This window comes from Aspergillus lucknowensis (assembly GCF_044049455.1).
Source record: "Aspergillus lucknowensis strain CBS 449.75 chromosome Unknown BJX67scaffold_12, whole genome shotgun sequence".
Taxonomy (NCBI): Eukaryota; Fungi; Ascomycota; class Eurotiomycetes; order Eurotiales; family Aspergillaceae; genus Aspergillus; species Aspergillus lucknowensis.
Window position 1 is genome coordinate 133905 of NW_027263556.1, and position 19453 is coordinate 153357.

Here is a 19453-nt window from a genome sequence, read left to right on the forward strand (position 1 = left end):
CTCTATTTTCTGAGTTGGAGGCGCAGGAAGATGACAGCGTGGAGATAACCATTGAAGCCAAACTGTGAACAGCATGACTGATGAGCGTACATTGGGTTTTTCTTCTGACGGATTTTACGTTGTGGGTTCTTTGCATGTACATATAGACTCGCGCTATGATAGACTAGTAATATCCATATTAACCAGAACCCCCTCGTGGTCCGTACTCGTAGTCAAAACCTCCTGGTTGAGATGCCAAGTTCAAGCTCAAGTTCTAGCCCCAGCGGGATGATGGATGACGTCACCCGCTCTCGCCCTCCGCGGGGCTCTCAGAGCTGGCCAGGAACAGGCCCTCCTTCGATAAATTCTGTTCCAATTATCTCGTGGCTAGGTTAGTCAGGGTCTGCGAGACGTGTCGAAGCTTAGTTTTGCGGTTCGTCCTGCGCTTTCGCAACGGCACTGACCATCTCTGAGTCACGCTGCAGACTGGCATCCCGCCGAAGCTACGAGATACCAAAAGGGTCCATACGCCACTTGCAATGGCTCACGATACGATTTATTTACTCCCTTTGAATGACGATGGCTCTCCAGACGTACCCGGGGGATTCATCTATCTCCCACCACCGGACGAGCCCAAGTACTCGCTCCGCTTTATTATTGAAGGGAGCAGCGCCATTTGCAGGGGCGGTACACTTTGGGTGAACATCCCTGACAGTGGGAGGCCATTTGATCGCTCATCTTTTCGAGACTTTAAGTGAGTCTTCAATGTCTCTTTTTCTCCGGCGCATCAATCACTGAGACGCAATCGCCAGGCTATCTCCAGATTTCAGCAGAAATATCCAAATCGATGTACCCGTGACGTGTCCCGGGTCTTTTGCATACTATGTGACATACTCTCCTCTTCCTGACTTTTCGATCTCGGCCACCCATGTTCCGGAGTCGACAAGGACACCTACGCATTACATCGATGTTTCTCCTCGACTCAGTCTCGGTGGCCGACGCATACCTCTCAATGCATTGTCGATGTTTTCGGTGAATTCCAAGTTCATGGGAAAGTACCCTGAAGACTGGAGCAGGTATCTGAGCAGCATATCTCATCGCAAATATAATATGGTCCACTTTACACCGCTGATGAAGCGGGGCGCTTCGAATTCGCCCTACAGTATTTTCGATCAGCTACAGTTTGACGATGCAGCATTTCCAAATGGAGAGGATGACGTTCATGGGCTCATCAAAAATATGGAGGAGGGATACTCACTCCTCTCACTAGCTGATGTTGTATGGAATCATACTGCAAATAACAGCCAGTGGCTTGAGGAACATCCGGAAGCCGGCTACAGCGTTGAAACCGCTCCATGGCTTGAGGCAGCGTTGGAGCTAGACACTGCACTGCTGCAGTTTGGCCGAGACTTGCAGAAACACGGGCTGCCAACCGAGTTCAAGACCGTTGAGAACTTGGCAACCGTCATGGCTGGAATAAAGGACCATGTACTCAAAGAAATCCGGCTCTGGGAGTTCTACGTCATCGACGTGGATGAAAGCACGAAGGAAATCCTGGCGGAATGGAAGCTACCCACGATCATAGATCTAAAAAGCGGGCGATGGGCGCAGCTTGGCCTCGACAATTTCAAGGAGTTATCTTTGGAACAGCAATCCACACTCATTCGTGAGGAAGGTATCCCAACGGCCAAACAGATCCTCGGGAGACACGACCGGCGCCTCGATTTACATTTTGGCGCTGCTGTCGTCACCGCACTTTTCGGACAATTCGACTCGGCAGCATCAGATGTCGCTGCCGCAGAGGGGGCTCTGCGCAAACTGCTCGAGATAGTCAACGTGCCGTTCTACGAGGAGTACGATTCCGATGTGTCCGAGATCATGAATCAACTCTTCAATCGTATCAAATACATGAGAATTGACGACCACGGGCCAAATCTTGGGCCTGTGACTGAAAATAATCCTTTGATAGAGTCATACTTCACCAGACTACCTCTGAACGAAGTCACAAAGAGACACAATCCGAAGGCATTAGCCCTGGCAAATAATGGTTGGATTTGGAACGCAGATGCAATGCGCGATAATGCCGGTCCGGATTCTAGAGCATATCTACTACGAGAGGTAATAGTCTGGGGAGACTGTGTGAAGCTCCGATACGGGAACTCTCCAGAGGATAGCCCATTCCTATGGGACTTCATGACGAAGTACACGCGTTTGATGGCCAAGTATTTTTCTGGATTTCGAATTGACAATTGTCACTCAACTCCGTTAGTCGTCGCAGAGTACTTAATCGACGAGGCACGTAAGGTCCGCCCTGACCTCGCAATTTTTGCCGAACTTTTCACTGGCTCTGAAGAGACCGATTACATGTTCGTCAAGCGGCTCGGTATTAATGCACTCATTCGTGAAGCCATGCAAGCATGGAGTCCTGGTGAGCTAAGCAGGCTTGTGCACCGTCACGGTGGCCGTCCCATAGGCAGTTTTGAACTTGATCTTCCCTCTCCAGGCCAAGATTTCTCGAAATCCGAAGCGAGCAGTAGCGATAAAAATACCATTCGCAATATCCGTCCTATACCCATTCCAGCGTTGTTCATGGACTGTACGCATGATAATGAGATGCCAGCACAGAAGAGAACTGCCACGGATACACTACCAAATGCGGCACTTGTCGCAATGTGTGACTCTGCGGTTGGAAGCGTCATGGGCTATGACGAGATCTATCCCAGGATAGTGGATCTTGTGCATGAAACTCGATTATACTCTGTGCCTGAACTCCCCGAGTCCCCTACAATACACGAGCTGGCCAATATCCCAGGAATCTGCGGCCTCAAACGGCTGCTTAACGACCTCCATAACATGATGGGTATGGAAGGTTATAACGAGACTTTTATTCACCATGATGGTGAATATATTACCGTGCATAGGGTGCATCCACAGACACGAAAAGGTATTTTTCTGATAGCCCATACAGCTTTTCCAGGCCAAGACAGTGGTGACACTCTGGCTCCGATTCACCTTGCTGCCACATGCGTTCGACCTATCGGAACCTGGTCACTCGAAGTTCAGGAGGAGAACAAGGACAAAGATCTAGCTCAAGCAGATCTTGCCTACTTACGAGGGTTGCCTAGTCACATCAACAGGATCGGAGGTACTAGAGTTGAAGAAGAGAACAATAATACCACCATATCCGTCCTTGACACGTTCGTTCCGGGTTCCATTGCGCTGTTCGAAACGTCAATATCCGGGTTCGAGAATGCAGGCATGCTTGATAATGACAGTATTACCAAGGGTGCAAAAGATGCATTTTCAGAGCTAGCCCTAGTCGACCTAAACTTTTTGCTTTACCGGTGTGATGCGGAAGAGAGGGACTCTAGTGGCGGTCACGACGGAGTATATAACGTCCCCAACCATGGTCCCTTAGTCTACGCTGGTCTTCAAGGGTGGTGGAGTATTCTTGAAAACGTCGTCAGATACAACGATTTAGGCCATCCTCTATGCGATCATCTCAGACAAGGACAATGGGCCCTCGACTACATTGTCACCCGGCTAGTGAAGGCAGGAGAAAAGCAAGAATATAGAGCATTGCAACGTCCTGCTAAGTGGCTGGATGAGAAATTTCAGAGGGTGCGTGGCCTACCGAGTTTTCTCCTACCTCGCTACTTCGCCATGATTATCCAAACGGCCTATGTGTCGGCCTGGAACAGAGGCATACAGCTCCTAGGGAATGACGTACGCGAGGGCCAAATGTTTCTCCAGCAGCTCGCCATGGTCAGTGTACAACAAACTGGGCTCGTAAACTCAGCATCTCTATGGCCCGTGAAACAAGTCCCCTCCCTTGCAGCCGGTCTGCCCCATTTTGCCACCGATTGGGCGAGATGTTGGGGTCGAGATGTATTCATCTCCCTTAGAGGCTTGCTTCTATGCACTGGGAGATACGACAATGCGAAAGAACACATCCTTGCCTTTGCCAGTGTACTCAAGCATGGTATGATTCCTAACCTACTCAGCAGTGGTAAACTTCCGCGGTATAACTCCCGCGATTCCATATGGTTCATGTTACAAGCAATTCAAGACTACACCAAAATGGCTCCCAACGGCCTCGAGATTCTGAAAGAGAAAACTCCCAGGCGATTTATTCCATACGACGATACGTGGTTTCCATTTGATGACGCCAAGGCCTATTCACAGAGCTCGACAATAATGGAGGTGATCCAAGAGGTATTCCAGCGACACGCCTTGGGGCTCTCATTTCGCGAATATAATGCAGGCACAGACCTTGATATCCAAATGAAGCCGGAAGGGTTCCAGATCGATATTAAGGTCGACTGGGAGACAGGATTGATCTTCGGCGGCAGCCAGTCCAATTGCGGAACGTGGCAAGACAAGATGGGGGAGAGTGAGAGGGCAGGAAACAAGGGAGTGCCTGGGACTCCACGAGATGGCGCGGCTATTGAGATCACCGGGTTACTCTACAGTGCATTGACGTGGGTAACAAGTCTTAACGAACAGGGTGCCTACCCGCATGATAAAGTGGATATTGGGAACGGTGAATCAATTACATTCAAGGACTGGGCCGCCAAAATCAAACGCAGCTTCGAGCGCTGTTATTACATTCCGGTCGACCCAGAGCAAGACGGTCAATATGACGTCGAACCCGGAATCGTGAACCGTCGAGGAATCTATAAAGATCTATACCGGTCTGGCAAGCCATACGAAGATTACCAGCTCCGCTCCAACTTTCCCATTGCGATGGTCGTATCTCCGGACCTGTTTACTCCGTCAAAAGCATTGGCCGCGCTTGCTCTTGCCGACTCGGTGGTTCTCGGGCCCATTGGAATGGCCACACTCGATCCATCTGATCTTAACTATCGCCCAGATTATAACAACTCAGAAGATTCGACTGATTTCGCAACATCCAAGGGCAGGAACTACCACCAAGGCCCAGAGTGGGTATGGCAACGTGGATACTTCCTTCGTGCTCTCCTCCACTTTGACCTTGCCCGAAGGCAGACAGCACAGGGGCGAACGGAGACATTCCAGCAAGTAACCAGGCGACTAGAGGGCTGTAAACGAGCACTCAGAGAAAGTCCTTGGAAGGGTCTCACAGAGCTGACAAACAAGAACGGCAGCCATTGCGCAGACTCGGTACGCCTCTTTCCCTTATCCCTATGAACTCATTGTTTCTCAGACGATTAGAGCTGACATAACTCCTCCGCCATAGTCCCCAACCCAGGCGTGGTCTGCCGGATGTCTTCTTGACCTTTATTACGATGCATCAAGATATACCCAGCGTTTCGATTCTCTATAAAGTGGATGCGTATATATTGAAGTGTAGTCGCAATATTAGAGAAAACCATCGAGGAGGAGTGTTGAGCGTACAGCCACTGAATCAATTCACCCCTCTCGCATGGCTTGCCAAGGTTTTGGGAGAGGTTTCACATAGGGGTGTGCATAAGCATAAAGTCAAGCATAACTTAGTTAAAATATCTTGCTTAGTTAGCATGTTCACATCCGTCAGATCAGCAACCACCAAGATGAACTGTCGCGAGCTTCAAGTCACACGTGCCCAACGACAGGTTCGCAGCGAGCACCACGAGGCTCAAACTGCGCTCAGCCTTTGTTTTCAGAAGCATATCGCGTTTTCTGCCGGCAACCGGTCTTGACCTCGAGTTTGCGACACAATTGAAACCCATCTCCTTTCCCTGACGTCAGTTGTTGTCGACAATCAGCGATCATCCGAGCCCGAGTCAACACCCAGCTTCCCAATGCATTTATAACGGGCGCAACTGACCGAGACGATTTAACCACAACACTAAACGGCAGCCGGTCAATAAACATGTCGTTCACGCACTCCGCCATTGCCGCGGTGGTAACCACTGTTGCCGGCCCAGACAATGGCACTCACGATGATGAACCTGGACGGAACCCGGGTGACCCAACCAGTGGTCAACGGGATTTATATACACAACTTGTCATTAGTCTGGCCTTGGGAATAATCGCATTTTTGTCCTTTTGTGTATGCGGCCCCCCACCCTGAACGTGAACTCCGACCCACCACTGACACTGAAATCGCGATGTAGCTTCTGCGACCGAAATGGACGGAACTGTACGCGGCTCGAAGGCGGCAACGTCACGCGGCTCTCCATTTACCGGAACTTCCTGACAGCTTTTTCGGATGGATACCTGTGCTGTACCGGATAACTGAAGAGCAAGTTCTACAGTCCGCCGGGCTGGATGCGTTCGTTGTATGTGGAATTTTTGTCTCCCAGAGTGAAATGGATATGCTAACGAGCGGGTCGAACAGTTCCTTTCCTTCTTCCGATTTGCGATCCGATTCTTATCGACAGTTTTGATCTTGGCCGTGGTGGTCCTTCTGCCGATTCATTACAGTTACACGAAGAAGCTGGGGATCCCAGACTGGGACAAGGATATCGATACAAGCAAAGGTGGAAAGAAAAAACTCGTCACGGACCCGACCTATCTATCGACGTATGCGATATTTACCTATGTGTTCAGTGGCCTCGCCGTGTACATGCTTCTTCAGGAAACAAAAAAGATCATCCACATTAGACAAAATTACCTCGGTGGCCAAACGAGCACCACCGATCGCACGATCCGTTTGTCCGGTATCCCTCCCGAAATGGGATCCGAGGAAAAGATCAGAGAATTCATTGAAGGGTTGCGTATCGGGAAAGTGGAAAGTATTACTCTTTGTCGGGATTGGAGTGCTCTGGATCGTCTGATCGAGGAGCGGCTCAAAGTACTACGGAATCTGGAAAAGGCTTGGGTGAAGTATCTAGGTTACAAGCGCGTCAGGAAAGCTGGTGACGCGCTGCCTTTGAGGCATCAGCAGCCGCCGAACTCGACTTTGTTCTCTGAAGATGATGAGAGAATCCGTCTTCTTTCGGAGAGCGGGCACGATGACGCATACGACCGCGCCCCAACTCGACCGACGGTTCTGATATGGTATGGTCCGTTCAAGTTACGGTACCGAACAATTGATGCCATTGACTACTACGAGGAGAGAGTTCGGAGACTTGATGAGCAGATTCAGGGCGCGCGTCAGAAAGAATACCCGCCTACGGAGCTCGCGTTCGTGACCATGAAGTCAATTGCCGCCGCGCAGATGCTTGTTCAGGCTATTCTCGATCCCCATCCTATGCAGCTCCTCGCGAGGCTGGCACCGTCCCCGGCGGATGTCGTTTGGAAAAATACGTATTTGTCGCGATCAAGGCGAATGTTGCAGTCATGGTCCATCACTGTGATCATCTGCTTCTTGACTGTGTTCTGGACGGTGTTACTGGTCCCTGTTGGATCACTTCTGCAACTGGAAACTCTTCACAAAGTGCTTCCTCATCTGGCTGATGTTTTGGCTCGACACCCTCTTGCCAAGTCGCTTGTGCAGACTGGTCTTCCTACTTTGGCCATTTCTCTGTTGACAGTCGCTGTTCCCTATCTATATAGCTGTGAGCGCCTAGCCCATTTCCCGATTTCATCCGTCCCCTTCTACAGTTACTGATATCCACTTACTGCAGGGTTTTCAAACCATCAAGGAATGATGTCTCGAGGAGACATTGAATTGTCAGTGATCTCGAAGAGTTTCTTCTTTTCGTTCTTCAATCTTTTTGTCATCTTCACCGTCATCGGAACGGCAACGAACTTCTATGGTCTCTGGGAGCATCTTCGAGACACTCTCAAAGATGCGAGCACGATTGCGTCGGCCCTAGCCAGTTCACTGGAAGGATTAACGCCATTCTATATCAATCTTATCGTCCTTCAAGGTTTAGGCCTGTTCCCGCTTCGACTTTTAGAATTTGGCAGTGTGTTCATGTACCCGATTCATCTCTTGACGGCTAGGACGCCACGAGATTTTGCGGAGCTCTCTACACCACCCACATTCAGCTATGCGTTGTCGATTCCGCAGACGATCCTCATCCTGGTCATCTGTGTGGTTTATAGCGTATTCCCAAGCTCATGGCTGATTTGCCTTTTTGGGCTGGTATATTTCACGATCGGCAATTTCATCTACAAGTACCAACTTCTATATGCGATGGACCACCGCCAGCACTCAACGGGGCGAGCTTGGCCGATGATCTGCAACCGGTTCTTGGTTGGCTTGGTGGTTTTCCAACTTGCCATGGCAGGTACTCTTGCCTTGCGCACGGCCATTACGCTGTCCTTGCTTATTGTGCCCCTACTGGGGGCAACGGTGTGGTTCAGTTACTTCTTCACGCAAAGCTATGAGCCACTGACCAAATTTATTGCTCTGAAGAGCATCTACCGCGACCAACCGAATCCAGGGGATATCTCTCCCTCTCCGTCGTCGACCTTCTCGCCGCCGCTTGGTCTGGATCGTGATATATTCCCGATCCGGCTTGGGGGGCAGGTGCTAGGCCTGAAATTGAAGAAGTACGTTAACCCCAGTCTCATCCTACCCCTGGACAGCGCCTGGCTTCCGGGGCGCAACGCCATGCCAGAGCTTCAGCAAGGATTTGAGTACTATGAAGATCCGAATAACGTTTCTGTGTAAATTGATGCCCAAGGCGGATGAGTGTGTTTTGGCAATTATTTGACTTTCCGTCGTCGTTGTTTGAGCCCAGCACATTTTCCACCTGTCCAGCGATTCCATGTAATTAACCCTGCCAGCCACGGCACGATCATTCTTCCAAGCCGGCCGAGATTGGTGGCTGCAGGAGGCACTTGGGTGGCTTGCAGGGACGCGGAATGCAGCCGTGCATGCGTTATATTAATATTACATCTCAATATAAATGCCCCTTCGTTAACGTCTCGACTCTCGAGGAGAGCTCGCGTGAGCTGTGCACAGTGCAGCGATAAGCAGATCTGCGTCTGATAACGTCTCCTGACGCAGCGGCGACGACGGTTGGCAGGGACTCGCAGTCGCCCTGCATGAGCTGTGCATGGATCTTCGAACGCGGGATCGAGATCCTGGACATCCTCTCAGCATCTTGAAAAGAACCGAGCAATGATTGTTCATTGAATGCAGCGGGTGGTGTGCGTGGGACAATTCGATTTGTCGAGGATGCGACCGAAAGTCTTCGCCGACTTTCGTTTCTTTTTTTGTGGCTTCTCGCGGCGTTGAGGGGTTCTTTGCTTTTTCTTTCTCCCCTCCTTCAACGGCTTCACCTTCAATCTGTTCTTCTCCTTGTCTCGCCGAGGACGGAAGTATCTCGACTTGTTTCTGGGCAGGAGCATCAAACTCTCGCCACTGCCTGAATATGTGAGTGAGTCCTGTCCTTCGCAGCCAGACTGAGAGATTGAGATTCTCATCCCTGCCAAGTTCTCCAGAGTCCAACGGCTTGATTTTCGTCATTTGAAGGGACCGAAGACCCGCTCACGATGTTCATCACCCAACTCCGATCCGCTTGCTCGTGCCAGGCTGGGTGGTCCCTTCCTCTCTCCTCACTCGCCCACAACCGCCCTCCAAGTCTCCGCTGGATCCAACTTCGAGCCCTTCTGCGACCACTCGCACGCGTTCGCTGGACCCAAAGCCAACTCCCTCGACTTTTCCTGCATTCTCCACCCGTGGGGTCTTCTGGACCTTCGACTTGTCGTGGACTCACCCACTCACAAGTTTCAACCATGCGGATCATGACAATTCAGGATCCACCGTGTGAAGCTCGATCCTGGCCGCCCGAATGTCCTGTCGATGCGCCATCCGCGGGTGCCCTGTTATCGACGTCAGAACGATGATTGTCCCACTTCCCCGTGGCGTTGGACAGACCACTTTTAGAACTCGGAGTCTTTCTGGATCGAAACCGGGGGGGTGTCAGGTGCTCAACCAGTTTTGCCGCAATTCTTATACGCCTCTTTGCCCCTCGGATGAACCCGTCCGTCTCCTTTTTCCAAAACTCAATCGGCGATCCACCGACGTTAAAGTGCGTTTTCAAGGGAAACCTGCCACGAGCGCATGCGAAAATACCTCTATTTTTTTCTGTACCCTGCTTGTCAATCAGGGCACACGAGCAGCTTGACACTTCGCTGATCCGATAACGCGCCCCGGATACAGCATCACGATAAGATACCGTTCGGCGATCGTTGAGCATGATCCTGAGCCTGATCGATCCGGGACAGTCTTGAACGGTATCTTCCATATGCTTACTTCTAGCGTCCGCCTCGAGTAATTCGACGCCCTCACACGACCCCCCGCCATCTATATGCATTCCTCGGACAGCAACATTGACTTAGCATTGTTGGGATACATGAGCATATCTGACGAAGAGAGCAGAATGCCAGACCTGGTGGATGATACACTGCCCAAATTGGACACGGGTTCCCGGGGACCATCCACAAAAGTGGCCACCGAAATACCTCCTTCGGTGACCAAGAGGTTGCTGGCATTCGTCCCCGACAGCGCCCGCCGCTCCTTGCGATTAACATGCAAGTCTTGGGCTAAGGCTATCGACGCAGCCTCGCCACCCTTACTTCCCACGGCGAATACCTTACCCCCAGAGATCATTACCCAGATATTCTCTTTGTTGAGCCCTCGGGATTTCGATAACGCCCGGCGAACTTGCTCGCAGTGGATGCGCGCCAGTTTAAATGAGGGTCTGTTGGAAAGTATGCTTAAGCGAGCAGGTTGGTGGGATAGCTGGTTATGGGATAATCGGATGCGACATTCCAGCTCCCCAACAAACCCAAACGCAGAAAGCCCTGCATGGCGAATGAGCAAACGGTTTGCAACTGAATGCATTTTGTCAGGTCGGAAAATGAACGTCGAAAGGAGTGGGTTCTTAACGACAAGCGTGGTTGACTTTTCGCAGCTCTCCCAACACCGTTCCTCCGGCTCTCGCCATTCGCGGTATGACTCTACCTATTCCAAGGACCATGACGTGCTGGCTGCGTCAAGCTTTCAGGTCAGCGGCTGTGGAAACTATGTGCTTGTAATCTCTGGAAGTACGATCCACATTTACCATCTGTTGACCAGTCGCTCTGGGAGCTCTGCCCCAACGTCTGCAAAAGATTTGGAGAACACGGATATCGCGACCATCGCCTGCGTTACTTGCCCCTCTGACGCTCTGTCAGCTGCCATCGACACCACGACTACTTCCCAATTCACTGTTGCCGCATTGATGCATAACCGATTGGGGATGGTCTGCGACCTCGTCCCCGCCAGCTGGCAAGATAGCAGCTGTTCTACTGAAACTGTTTACGATGCGACAGGTAGCATGTCTGCTAGGAACAGCGGTTTAGGCGGCGCATACTCTATGAAGATGACGTCTCGCCACTTCTTTTACGATGTGTGCTCTGCTGAAGATCCTCCGCGCAGTGTGTCTATCTGTCCTGGCCAGCGCTGTGTCGCATTCGGCGCTGACGCTGGGATCGAACTGCGTTGGGTCGACCAACAAACGAACAAAGACCGTCGGAAACATTTCCCCATGTCTCAGCCCTCGGAGATCTTACACTTCATGCCTAACAGGCCAGACACACCCCTCGAGTTTCGCTTGATATCGTCCCTGGCTGGTCCAGGGATTGATGGTTGCGGCTGTGAGAATCTCCCGCCTAATGAAACACGACCATCCTGCCCTTTTCACGCGATGCAGAACGATGTTCAGACGTTTAGCCGATGGACGCCTGAGCAGAATGACCACATGAGCTTGGTTAGGACGACTCAATGTCACCATTATCGGGCTGTCCCAGTTAACGATGGCCTCCATGTTTTATTCATCGAGCCACGCACAGGTTTCCTCTGCATTGGGTCTGACGCCCCCATTGATGGCCCGACAAGCCTTACAAGAGCGCTTACATGTGTTCCCCCTTTTTGCGACACCCCGGACGCTTCCAAGGCTGCTCCACTTCCCACGGCCTTTGCAACAGGTTCGGACCTAAATTGGGGATTGCGGGTTATCGCTGCCTACGGGGACCGGCTCGTCTTCTACTCCGTGCCCCTTGATGTATTCAACGTGATCAAGAAGGAGCGCGAGCGCCAGGGTGACGGCATCATGGCCGACAGCGACCTCGCCCGGGACTTCTTTCTCAATCAGGAGCGTTCACAGGCACGCCGTCGAAGCTTATCTCAGAATCAAAATGGCGACTGGGAATTCCTGCTTAGTATTAGCTATCGCCCCACAGCGATGATGTGGCCGTTCAAGATCTATGGAAAGGAAATTGGACAGGTGGAAAACGTGGTTGAACTCGCCCTCCAGTCCTCCCATGGAGGTGCTCGCGTTTGGGCGTTTGGTGCATCCGGTGAAACTCGCATCATTGACGTCGACACCTTCACCAAGACCTCGCAGCAGGCATCCGACATCCCTTGCAAATCATTTACTATTGGCCCTGACGGGCGCATCGCATCCGCCCAGCTGGTCAATCGCTCGAAACACGGCCTCATCGCTCCAGACACCCCACGCAAGCGAAAGCAGTACGAGTCGCGAGCGGATTTCGTGGGACGGCGCATGCTCCGTCACCAGAGCAGTCCAGCTACGCTCCACGGACAAGACACCCATTCCTCCTGCAGCAGCAACAACAACAACAATAACAACCTCATCCTCAGGCACCAGCGACGCCCCTCGTTCGCTGCTCGCATCGTGGACGTCAGGATTCCCGAGCTTGAAGGCAGATGGATCGAACCTGAAGCCGTTTACTAATACTGATCATCTCCTCTCAAATTTCATTCTCCGATACATACGTTTGTTGTAATGTACCCTGCCAATGGGCAGGCATAGCGCGGCGCGAATACTATATATATGCCTTATTCTTACCTAGTGCAGTCTGCTTTCTGTTTCTCTACATAATCATGATTCATGGCCAGATGCGTTAGAGACAATGACCAATTCACATTCTCTCTCCTTTTCCCCGATAATACCAGTCCACATTCTTCTTTAGCCCAAAGTCAATCCCTTGTCTCCTTCGTCTTCAAGGTCATGTGGACATCTTCAACTTCTCGGCTCGAAGTTGGACTCTGCTTTCAAAACCGCTTAGCGTCGACTCACGATCCATCATCTGACCCTGAACGCGAATCCTTCGAGAACGGGTCAGCGCAATGCTCTCCTGGTCCGGAATCTCAGGCTCTGGATGTTGGGTTTTGGGCGTGGGACGTCAGCCAAACGGAGAATGCCTCCGTGAAATTTGAATCACACTCCAACCCTTTTTTCTCACACTAGCAAGGACTGAGATGAAGAAGAAAAACCCGGCTCGCAGCCGAGAATATTACTGAAGTTCTAAAATGGCAGAGTTCAGCAAACTCTCTCAATCATGAGTTCTCTGCAGGGTACAACCATCAAATACATCGCTACGACTCCGTAATTTTGTTCAAAATCCGCTAACTCAACCCTTTTTAGATACCCGGAACTATATAAACATGTCCTGAGCAGGACGGAGGTCTTAGTTGGACGCTCCATTCGTGAGCTTTTCTCTCCGTGCGCGAACAGCCTGTGCAAGGTTCTCGAGGGTCGTCTCGGTGTCCTCCCAGTTGATGCAGGCGTCCGTGATACTGACGCCGTATTTGAGACCGGACTTGCCCTCGGGCGGGACCTTTTGGCTGCCTGTTGAAGATTCACGTTAGAAAGGGTTTGGTCTTGGAGATGTCCCGGAATAAACACGCACCCTCGTTGATATTACTCTCAATCATAACACCCATGATCGCAGTCTCACCCTGGGCAATCTGCTCCGCAAGGACACCAGCAACCTTGGGCTGATTCTTGTGGTTCTTCTGCGAATTCCCGTGGCTGCAGTCGACCATTAGACGAGGCGTCAGGCCCTTCGTGACAAGCTTCTCCTTCGCCTCTGCGATGCTTGCAGCATCATAGTTTGGCCCCTTCTTTCCCCCGCGGAGAATAACAAAGCAGTCTGGGTTCCCCACGGTGCCGACAATTGCAACAACACCGGGTTTCGTGACAGACAAGAAATGATGAGGATGTTGAACCGAGCCAATCGCATCGACAGCTACATCCAGCGAGCCATCCGTACCGTTCTTGAAACCGACGGGGAAGGATAGTCCGGACGCCAACTCCCGATGGACCTGGGATTCCGTGGTTCGTGCGCCAACGGCGCCGACAGAAAGACAATCCGCCAGGAACTGCGGGGAGATCGTATCCAGCATCTCACTGGCAATGGGCATGCCCTTGTTCGTCAGGTCGACAAAGAGTTGGCGCGAAATTCGCAGTCCCTTGTTGATGTTGAAGCTGTTGTCGATATCCGGGTCGTTGATGAGGCCCTTCCAGCCGACAGTGGTGCGGGGCTTCTCGAGATACGAGCGCATAACAATGAGCAGCTCATCCTTGTATTTCTCCTTCAGCTTCAATAATCGGTCGCAGTATTCCAGAGCCATTTCCGGATCGTGGATCGAGCAGGGTCCGATGACAACGAGGAGACGGTGGTTCTTGTCTGTACCGTGGACGACGGCAATGGCCTCGTCACGGCCCTGGAGGACCGTTTGCCTTGATTTTTCGGTCAAGGCGAATTCATGTTGGAGGAGGTTGGGTGGTGTGAGAGGGTTGTATCCGCGAACTGGAATGGTCAACAGCGGGACCGATTAACTAGCGACATTGGCATTGAGTTGCCCTGGGCATACTTCTTGAGTCTTCGAGGTGAGTAGTATCCCCTACATTGGGGTTCGGGAGGAAGAACTATGGTTTCGAGTGAGATCCTCTTCGAACAGCTTCCAATTGGCCTTAAGTGACTCACCGACATATTTTCGCGGGGTCGGAAGTAGATCAAGAAGTATGAGGGAGGGGCTGGAAGGGAGTGGGCAAATGTGAGCGGGATAAACTGAGGATAGCTTCAAGGGATAGCAATCTTCGGATGGGAACTGCGACCAGAAGTTTCCTTGATAATTGCAGCAGTGTGTATTCTCTATGAAAAGAAAAAAAAAGTTTGAAGCTCAGTCGATCAGATTCAACCGCGGGTGGACATGAAAGAAGCACGCGCAACACGTGATTTCGGTGAGTCAGCAAATCGGTACTTGCTTGCTTGGAGGAATCCTCAGATCCCCTTGCATCCCCTTAAGTTCGCTCTTCATGATGCTCAGGCGCTCATACCCCCTGGTCAAGGGAGAATAACACACAACCATAACACACTCTCAAAGCCCCGTCGTACAGAATACAACACTCCAGAACCGTCCCTGTCAACAACCAGACGTGCGAGACAGAGAGGCTCATTGGTCTTCATTCCTAGACAGCGCTCAGACTCTTTTCATCCTCTTGCAGGCGACGAATCAGGTCCTGGCAAACACCTGCGTGCTGCTGTATGATGGACTCCACCTGTTGTTTGTATAGTCTTATGCGTTCCTTTTGCTTTTCGAGAACCCAGTTGAGAGCCGTGCGGTACTGGTCGAGGTAGCCCTCCAAGACTTCGTCGACTTCTGCCCTTTCGCTCTCAATCTGACGAGATAGGTGCTAGAAAGGTTCTTAGAAAAGGAAGGTCCAGTATATGAGGAGCACTTCATTAACTTACCTCATTGTTGCTCAGCAGTGTCCTCCCCAGGCCCCTGTCAAGTGCCTGCAATAGTGTTTGCCGGTCAAACTGAACAGGAACGTCTGTTGACTGCCTGCATTCTGGCTTATGGTCTGAAGCAGCCCCCCCCCCCAAATAATCTGTCAACCGAAAGGTGCTCCTTCGGACAGCGATCGCTGTTTTCCCCACGGAAGCTTTGTTCTTGCGTTTTCGATGACTGATCTGGAACGGACTGAAGAACTCCTGAGGTGGGCCCATCCCCGTTCATGATGGATGATTCATTTCTTCCAGAAACTGTGCTATAGGATGCATTGTCCACCACGTTTGCATCTGCATTGGGTCCGTCAGTTGGTTTTGCAGTCTCACCTTCAGGCCCGGCGTCACCCCTCTCACAGACCACAGCAAAGGGGCCGTCTTCCGCCCCTTGAGCACCTTTCGCTTTGTATGACACATTTCTTCGCTGTACGGCCGATTGTTGTTCCCCGTTATGGAACAGCTCTCCCCGCTTTGAACTAGATTGTCCATTCTTCCCCCGATGCAGAAGCCGAGGGCTTCCGTCCTCATCAACTATTGTCTTTGAACTCGAATTCAGTGCCTCGCCAGTACGGTCAGACCTCGGTTGGCCGTTTCCGCCTCGGGGCCTAACAGAGGGCATATGGCCATTTCCACCGGTATCATGAATGGGTATTTCGTCTGAAGTTTCTTCTGCGTCCGGGAGTCCAGAGATTTTAATACTCGCAAAAGGTGATACAGCGTTTTCTAATGGTTGTTCGAGAACACGATCCTCTCTTCCCGTTTGACCCTGTGAGCTTGTTTGAGCAGATTCCACAGCGGACTGCGTCGATCGTGGTTCAACTGACGAGCTTGTCAAAAGCGAAGAAGTTCTTCGGGTCCTTTTCCGATCATACTTGCTCTCTAGCCCGGACGCAGCATTTCTTTTCCCGAGAATCCAGTTGAGACTATCCGACTTGGTGGCTTGCAGGGAACGCTTTTGCGTTCCAGTAGATGATACGTGCGGGGATGGCTCGTAGACAGAAGCGCCTTGCAGGGTCATATTCGCCGCTGATGATCCAGGCATGTCCGGCTTTTCATCTTCCACATGCAACAGAGTGTTCACTCGCAATCCGTCATCAGAATTTACTTTTTGGGACCGGGGAGAGTGACGAACAATTTCAACTCCCTCCTTTTCGTTAGGGCATGTTGCTTTGCTCTGCTCGCGAGGTTGTACTGTGCTGCTTTCTCCAAAGGCCGCAATTAGCTTCTCCGCAACCGTTTGACCCCTACCTTGATGATTTTCGCCAAGACACTGGCCATCATTAGGGTAGCCGAAAGCATGAATTCGGTCATTCGCATTTTCAGATTCAACTAGACTCTGAGGCCCATAAACAACCGTATCGTTAGGGGTAGCCCGATCCTGGGGCACAGAAATGTGAAAGGCCTGGCTTGTACTCTGAATGGGTTTGAGAGCGTGATGGAGATGATTGAGCATATCGGACAGGCCAGGGACAGGGCTATCGCAAGTTTCATGTCTGTCTGCTTCAATGGTTTGCCCAGCGTCCTCCACTAAAACTTTCACGTGTCCACCCTTTCGAGAATCGTCGGTTGCATTAGTGTCTGTTGGCAGTGGTAAGGGCTTTGCACTTTCATTTGTACATCCTTTTCCCCTCCCCTTTCCTTTGGACTGTTCCTTGGCCTTCGCGGCTGATTTCCTTTTCTTGGCACCGCTGCTCTGCTTCTTAGAATTCCGATTGAAAGTAGAACCAGAGCCCCCCGGTAAAGGCGAAGTGGCGGAGGTCAGCTCGGTATCCGCGTGTACTTCGCGTTCAGCGTAACTGTTACTCGTACGCAGGTCTTCAACTCGATTCATCACGGTCTTGGTTTGCGCCGTATATAGCTTGCCTCTGGAGCGACGCTCAGGAAATATAAGAGACTCCTGGGTATTGGGTAGCATGGGTTTTGATAAAGTATTCGCTGGCGGCATTGTCCCATTTTGAGATCTCCTTGACCGAGTGTTGCTGGCAGGCCCAGTCCAGCTCGCCTCCCTTTCGTTTCGTGGTCTTGTCTCACCAAGACTCCCTACATACTTAGATCCACGAACACTTTCTTCTCCATTTTTCGAGCTCTCGAGAGGTATATTAGGCTCACACGGTGATCCTTTGTCAGTCTGCCCACTTTCTGGAATCGGTTTAAGATCAACTGGGTGAGAAATGTTTCGATCCCTCGACGGCGAACTTTCGTAGGCGGGAGGGGTTCGAGTCAGCTCTGTAAGAGCACTCTGTGAGAGATTCTCGCTACCTGTTTCTGAAACGCGGCTCGCTTGTGCTATCAGGTTCGATAATTCATTTCCCCAGCGGACACTGTGCACAGCGTGACCTATCGCCTCTTCCGTGGGTGGATCGGAAAATCCTGAGGACTTTTGAGCAATGTAATCTGTGTTGTCCAGGGGTATCATGAGTGAAGACGGCCTTGGCACGCTAGGGCTTGCCCGAGTGCGCCGTAGTTGGCTCCGAATACCCATTGCCTCAAGTCCTCTGCGAAGCCCGGCCAGATCATCCGCAGTCGTCATCCTCAGGCTGAAGGCCTCTAAGCTTCGCTCTTGGTCGTTTACCGTGAGTGAATCCCCCGCATTTATGTGAAAGGATAAGAGAGGCTTCTGTCCTCCAGCGGCATTGAAAATAATGCATCTTGTCCGTGATCGCTTCATCGTTCGAAGCGTCATATAGTCGAAGACCCAACCCATCGAATCCTTTCTGCAAAGTACAAAGTCCAGCCTACCCGTGCCCATACCCAACAGGATAGAGCCTTGCGGGAGTAGTTCTGTCTCCTTTCCGTCCGATTCTAGTAGATAATACAAAGGTTCACCTAGGGTACAGGGTCTACGGCCCACCCCTATCCCGTTGAGTGGCGGTTTTCCTTTTGCGCGCATGTATGAATAGTACTGTTCGACGGGGCTCCCTTTGGATTGGATCATGTCGAATTTTCCCGAATCTGAACCATTTAATTCCCAAGCAGGGTTGCTTTGGGCTTTAGAGGGATGAAACCTCTGAAGTATTGTGCTGGAAAAGCATGACAGCACAATGTCCGAATCGTTTAATACGCTGACTATGGGCCTAAACAGATTATCATTCAGCGCACTTCCTGGAGGCTGCCTAGTGATCATAATACCTTAAACAACCATTGTTGTTCAGTTCCTCACAAATCTGGCTGTCCATCTCGGGCTCGTAAAGCAATTCTACTAGAACCTTCCCAGCCTTCTTTCTGTTAGTGCAATGGTCCATTCTCCAGGCCCTTAAAACGTACCATCCTCTTGGCCCGAGCGCTCGCTGTGTCATCGGTGAATATTGTGTGAAGCTTCTGAGCCAAGTTTGCCTGTACCAGCCGCAGGACGGTACTCGGCATAGGAACGTTCCGTTGAAGGTTCATCGACCCAGAATCTCCGAGATACTGTGGCTCGTCCTATTGAAGCAAGGTCAGCAATGTAGTAGCAAAGTGCCAACAGGAGGCAACAGACCAGCAGTAGATACAACCCCAACTCAAGGCCATCGTCTGTCGATGATTTGAGCAGATAACATGCAATGCATCGGAGTGAGACCGTTTCCAATCCGTGAGCTATGCTATCTCTGTGTCGGCGGATAAACGAGAGTAGCGTATCTGTGCCTGAGATGGCTGGGCTCTCGCATAGAAGAGTATGGCGTAAAGGATCCGAAAGGGCGTAGATCGGAGGATCTGAGAGAAGGCAAGAGTAAGAGGGAGAAGGGAGAAGGTCCTTGATGTTTTTGGTTTCCCTGACAGCCTGTTCAAGAAGTGAGGTGAGCTCCGCGATGCAATCTAAGAGGTCAGCCCCGTGGCCTTCTTCTAAACATTGGGAGGATGGCATTGTGGCCCAGAGAGCCCATGGCCCCTAGTAGTTGTGCTTGATTTTTGAAGTGGCAGAAAAGAGCTCAATGGTTTATCACGTCTACAGACAGGAGCACATCTGCCATCATGTGATGACAACTCATTTTGATCAAGTGGTGCCTGTTACATCCCCAAATTCCATTATGGGCTGTAAGCTCTGCTTCGCAGC

General features: G+C 51.3%; 7 protein-coding genes across 7 annotated transcripts; 4 read left to right on the top strand and 3 right to left on the bottom strand.

The window, feature by feature from the left end:
- The first annotated feature begins 121 nt into the window (after positions 1–121).
- On the top strand, positions 122–976 carry BJX67DRAFT_349098 (uncharacterized protein). The gene has a single exon (XM_071028718.1). It carries the CDS (start codon positions 519–521, stop codon positions 735–737), a length of 219 nt encoding a protein of 72 aa, XP_070887719.1. The 5' UTR covers positions 122–518; the 3' UTR covers positions 738–976.
- On the top strand, positions 977–5520 carry BJX67DRAFT_349100 (glucanotransferase domain of glycogen debranching enzyme-domain-containing protein). Its single transcript, XM_071028719.1, has 2 exons — positions 977–5121; positions 5198–5520. Exons 1-2 carry the CDS (start codon positions 1003–1005, stop codon positions 5282–5284), a joined length of 4206 nt encoding a protein of 1401 aa, XP_070887720.1. The 5' UTR covers positions 977–1002; the 3' UTR covers positions 5285–5520.
- Positions 5473–8631, top strand: BJX67DRAFT_35986 (putative DUF221 domain protein). Its single transcript, XM_071029717.1, has 4 exons — positions 5473–5992; positions 6057–6221; positions 6281–7442; positions 7512–8631. The coding sequence occupies exons 1-4, from the start codon at positions 5813–5815 to the stop codon at positions 8504–8506; spliced, it is 2502 nt and encodes an 833-aa protein (XP_070887721.1). The 5' UTR covers positions 5473–5812; the 3' UTR covers positions 8507–8631.
- On the bottom strand, positions 8488–9469 carry BJX67DRAFT_35914 (uncharacterized protein). The gene has a single exon (XM_071029650.1). It carries the CDS (start codon positions 9305–9307, stop codon positions 8756–8758), a length of 552 nt encoding a protein of 183 aa, XP_070887722.1. The 5' UTR covers positions 9308–9469; the 3' UTR covers positions 8488–8755.
- A 754-nt stretch (positions 9470–10223) lies between these two features.
- On the top strand, positions 10224–12581 carry BJX67DRAFT_379692 (F-box protein; the record flags this gene model as incomplete). Its single annotated transcript, XM_071032636.1, has 1 exon — positions 10224–12581. The coding sequence occupies one exon, from the start codon at positions 10224–10226 to the stop codon at positions 12579–12581; it is 2358 nt and encodes a 785-aa protein (XP_070887723.1).
- A 736-nt stretch (positions 12582–13317) lies between these two features.
- On the bottom strand, positions 13318–15487 carry BJX67DRAFT_371127 (3-deoxy-7-phosphoheptulonate synthase; the record flags this gene model as incomplete). Its single annotated transcript, XM_071031036.1, has 4 exons — positions 13318–13478; positions 13540–14442; positions 14507–14536; positions 15463–15487. 4 exons carry the CDS (start codon positions 15485–15487, stop codon positions 13318–13320), a joined length of 1119 nt encoding a protein of 372 aa, XP_070887724.1.
- Positions 15310–19083, bottom strand: BJX67DRAFT_35975 (uncharacterized protein). Its single transcript, XM_071029713.1, has 4 exons — positions 18899–19083; positions 18553–18843; positions 15388–18497; positions 15310–15329 (listed from the first exon to the last, which is right to left on the bottom strand). Exons 2-3 carry the CDS (start codon positions 18717–18719, stop codon positions 15494–15496), a joined length of 3171 nt encoding a protein of 1056 aa, XP_070887725.1. The 5' UTR covers positions 18720–18843; positions 18899–19083; the 3' UTR covers positions 15310–15329; positions 15388–15493.
- Between the last annotated feature and the right edge of the window lie 370 nt (positions 19084–19453).

What these genes read in the sequence shown, in the direction of transcription:
- BJX67DRAFT_349098 (XM_071028718.1), top strand. Translation starts at nt 519, where the DNA reads ATGGCTCACGATACGATTTATTTACTCCCTTTGAATGACGATGGCTCT.
- BJX67DRAFT_349100 (XM_071028719.1), top strand. Translation starts at nt 1,003, where the DNA reads ATGTTTTCGGTGAATTCCAAGTTCATGGGAAAGTACCCTGAAGACTGG. An exon ending in GCAGCCATTGCGCAGACTCG is followed by an intron (nt 5,122 to 5,197) that starts GTACGCCTCTTT and finishes CCTCCGCCATAG; the next exon opens with TCCCCAACCCAGGCGTGGTC.
- BJX67DRAFT_35986 (XM_071029717.1), top strand. Translation starts at nt 5,813, where the DNA reads ATGTCGTTCACGCACTCCGCCATTGCCGCGGTGGTAACCACTGTTGCC. An exon ending in TCGCATTTTTGTCCTTTTGT is followed by an intron (nt 5,993 to 6,056) that starts GTATGCGGCCCC and finishes ATCGCGATGTAG; the next exon opens with CTTCTGCGACCGAAATGGAC. An exon ending in TGTTCCCTATCTATATAGCT is followed by an intron (nt 7,443 to 7,511) that starts GTGAGCGCCTAG and finishes CACTTACTGCAG; the next exon opens with GGTTTTCAAACCATCAAGGA.
- BJX67DRAFT_35914 (XM_071029650.1), bottom strand. Translation starts at nt 9,307, where the DNA reads ATGACGAAAATCAAGCCGTTGGACTCTGGAGAACTTGGCAGGGATGAG.
- BJX67DRAFT_35975 (XM_071029713.1), bottom strand. Translation starts at nt 18,719, where the DNA reads ATGACACAGCGAGCGCTCGGGCCAAGAGGATGGTACGTTTTAAGGGCC. An exon ending in AACAACAATGGTTGTTTAAG is followed by an intron (nt 18,498 to 18,552) that starts GTATTATGATCA and finishes TAATCTGTTTAG; the next exon opens with GCCCATAGTCAGCGTATTAA.